The 3,756-nt window shown below is 56.1% G+C and overlaps 1 protein-coding gene across 1 annotated transcript in view; it reads left to right on the top strand.

Moving 5' to 3' along the window:
• LOC112954971 (tenascin-X-like) overlaps positions 1-1,718 on the top strand; it is a 35,945-nt gene extending 34,227 nt beyond the window's left edge. The window contains 2 exon segments of the mRNA XM_026048254.1: positions 1-161; positions 1,638-1,718. Of these exon segments, the coding sequence (XP_025904039.1) occupies positions 1-161; positions 1,638-1,718 (242 nt within the window).
• The last annotated feature ends 2,038 nt before the right edge of the window (positions 1,719-3,756 follow it).

Below are 3,756 nucleotides of genomic sequence, written 5' to 3'. Positions count from 1 at the left end.
ACGCCCTGGGCTACCACGCGGGCAGCCCCTTCTCGACGCGCGACCGGCGCTGGCGCGGCCGAGCCCGGCCCTGCGCCGTGTCCTACGCGGGCGCCTGGTGGTATCGGAACTGCCACTACGCCAACGTCAACGGGCGCTATGGGGAGACCAAAGGGCATCAGGTGACACGGGGGGACATGGGACATTGGGGACATGGGGACATGAGGGACCTATGGGGGACATGGGGACATTGGGGACATGGGGGACATTGGGGAGCTGTGGGGTCTGTGGCCACCACGACACCAACCTCAACGGGCGCTATGGGGAGACCAAAGGGCACCAGGTGACACGAGGGGACATGGGGGACATGGGGACACGAGGGACCTATGGGGGACATTGGGGACATTGGGGCCATGGGGAACCCATGGGAGCTATGGGGGATCCATGGGGCCATGGGGTCTGTGACCACCACTACATCAACCTCAACGGGCGCTACGGGGAGACCAAAGGGCACCAGGTGACACGAGGGGGACATGGGGACATTGGGGACATGGGGGACATGGGGGACATGGGGGACATCAGGGACCTATGGGGGACATTGGGGACATGGGGACATTGGGGACATTGGGGCCATGAGGAACCCATGGGAGCTATGGGGGGATCCATGGGGCCATGGGGTCTGTGACATGAGGGGGACATGAGGGACCTATGGGGGACATGGGGACATTGGGGAGCTATGGGGTCTGTGGCCACCACGACACCAACCTCAACGGGCGCTATGGGGAGACCAAAGGGCACCAGGTGACACGAGGGGGACATGGGGACATGGGGGGACATCAGGGACCCATGGGGGACATGGGGGACATTGGAGACCCATGGGAGCTATGGGGGGATCCATGGGATCCATGGGGCCACGGGGTCTGTGGCCACCACTTTGCCCACCTCAACGGGTGCTATGGGGAGACCCACGGGCATCAGGTGACATGGGGGGCATGGGGGACATCGGGGACCTATGGGGGCCATGGGGAACGTATAGGAGCTGTGGGCGCCATGGGGAACCTATGGGGACTATGTGGGACCCATGGGGGCTGTGAGGACTGTGAGACACCCAGTGACCACTGGGTGACACCGAGGACCCATGGGGAACCTTTGAGAGCTATGGGATTCAAGGGGCACCTATGGGGACCATGAGGAACCTATGGGGACTGTGAGACACCTGGTGATCACCAGGTGACACGGGGGACCCATGGAGACTATGGAGGTCTATGGGGTCCATGAAGATCCTATGGAGGCTACAGAGGGTGATGGGAGATATGGGGGCTATGGGATCTATGGGGGACCTATGGAGGCCCTGGGGGACCTATGGGGACTATGAGACACTTGGTGACCATCAGGTGCCATGGTGCCCATGTCCAATGGGTGCTATAGGGACCTAGGGGTCACAGGGGACCTATGGGGGGCCTAGGAGATAGCAGGGACCTTATGGGACCTATGGGGGACTATGGGGGCTATAGGGGACCTATGGGGGCCATGGGGGACTATGGGGGCTATGGGAGGTCATGGGACCTATGGGGATCTATGGGGCTATAAGGGGGTCTATAGGGGCCCTGGAGCCCTATAGAGCCCCTATAGGCGCCTATAGGCTCTGCTCTCCCCAGGGCATCAACTGGTTCCCCTGGAAGGGCTTCGACTTCTCCATCCCTTTCACGGAGATGAAGCTGCGGCCGCAGCGCGACTGAGCGGGCCCCGGTGTCCGGGAGGGGCCCCGGCGTCCGGGGAAGGATTTATGGGAGAGCAATAAAAGCTGTGGAGCAACCGAGGGTGCTGCTGTGTGGGGCCCAGGCGTCCGGGCCCCTCCCAACCAGGATGGGTTGGACTGGATGATCTCCAGAGGTCCCTCCCAACCATGATGGGTTGGACTGGATGATCTCCAGAGGTTCCTTCTAACCATGATGGGTTGGACTGGATGATCTCTAGAGGTCCCTCCCAACCTTCATGATGGGGTTGGACTGGATGATCTCTAGAGGTCCCATCCAAACATGATGGGTTGGACTGGATGATCTCCAGAGGTCCCTTCCAACCATGATGGGGTTGGACTGGATGATCTCTAGAGGTTCCTTCTAACCATGATGGGGTTGGACTGGATGATCTCTAGAGGTTCCTTCTAACCATGATGGGTTGGACTGGATGATCTCTAGAGGTCCCTTCCAACCATGATGGGTTGGACTGGATGATCTCNCATGATGGGTTGGACTGGATGATCTCTAGAGGTCCCTTCCAACCATGATGGGTTGGACTGGATGATCTCCAGAGGTCCCTTCCAACCATGATGGGGTTGGACTGGATGATCTCTAGAGGTTCCGCCTCTGGGCGCCCGGCACCGATTCCATCGGGAACGAATTGCAAATATTCACTAATTAGGATTGAAATTCGGTCCTTCAATTCTTCAATAATTAGGAACGAAATTCCATTGTTCAATAATCCGGAATTAAATTCCATTATTCAATTACCCAATAACTACGAATTAAATTCTATTATTATTAGGAATTAGGAATTAGAATTAGGAATTATTAGGAATTAGGAATTCCACGCAAGTATTCAATAATTAGGAATTAAATTCGACTCTTCAGTTATTCAATAATTAGGAACTAAATTCAATTATTTGGTTACTCAAGAATTAGGAATGAAATTCGATTCTTCAATCATTCAGTGATTAGAAATTAAATTCAATTATTCAATAATTAGGAATTAAATTTGCTTATTCAATTATTGAATAATTAGGAATTAAATTCAAATACTCAATAATTAGGAATTAAATCCAATTATTGAATAATTAGGAATTAAATTCGATTCTTCATCTACTCAATAACTAGGAATTCAATTTGATTCTTCAATTATCCAATAATTACGAATTAAATTCAAATCTTCAAGAATTGGGAATTAAATTCGCTTATTCAATTACTCGACTACACAAATAGGAATTAAATCCAATTATTTAATTCAATTGGGAATTAAATTCAAGGGCCCGGACGCCTGGGCCCCTTTTCCCCCCCCAACGCTCATCTGTGGGGCAGCAAGAGGGGCCCCGGCGTCCGGGAGGGCCCCGGCGTCCGGGAGGGCCCCGGCGTCCGGGAAAGGGCCCCGGCGTCCGGGAAGGGGCCCCGGCGTCCGGGAAAGGGCCCCGGCGTCCGGGAAGGGCCCCGGCGTCCGGGAGCTCCTACTTGTCGCAGCCGCCGCAGCTGGACTGGGATTCGCCGGAGCTGGATCCCGTCCCGGATCCAGATCCCATCCCGGAGCTGGATCCCATTCCGTATCCCATTCCAGGGCGGGATCCGGATCCATATCCCATGCTGGAGCCGGATCCCATTCCAGAGCCAGATCCCATCCCGGATCCCATCCCAGGGCGGGATCCGGATCCATATCCTATCCCGGAGCCGGATCCCATCCCGGAGCTGGAGCCGGATCCCGTTCCGTATCCCATTCCAGAGCCGGATCCCATCCCAGAGCCCATCCCAGGGCGGGATCCGGATCCATATCCCATCCCGGAGCCGGATCCTATCCCAGATCCGGATCCCGTCCCAGAGCCCATCCCAGGGCGGGATCCGGATCCATATCCCATCCCGGAGCCGGATCCCATGCCAGATCCCATCCCGGGGCGGGAGCCGTATCTGGATCCTGTCCCGGAGTCAGATCCCATCCCGTATCCCATCCCCGATCCGGATCCCATCCCGTATCCCATCCCCATCCCGGATCCCGTCCCCGATCCGGATCCCATCC

Source organism: Nothoprocta perdicaria, unplaced genomic scaffold, assembly GCF_003342845.1.
Source record: "Nothoprocta perdicaria isolate Ctin4 unplaced genomic scaffold, notPer1 scaffold_524, whole genome shotgun sequence".
Classification (NCBI taxonomy): domain Eukaryota; kingdom Metazoa; phylum Chordata; class Aves; order Tinamiformes; family Tinamidae; genus Nothoprocta; species Nothoprocta perdicaria.
Note: the sequence above shows the minus strand (reverse complement) of the source record. Positions and strands in the feature narration are given on the sequence as shown.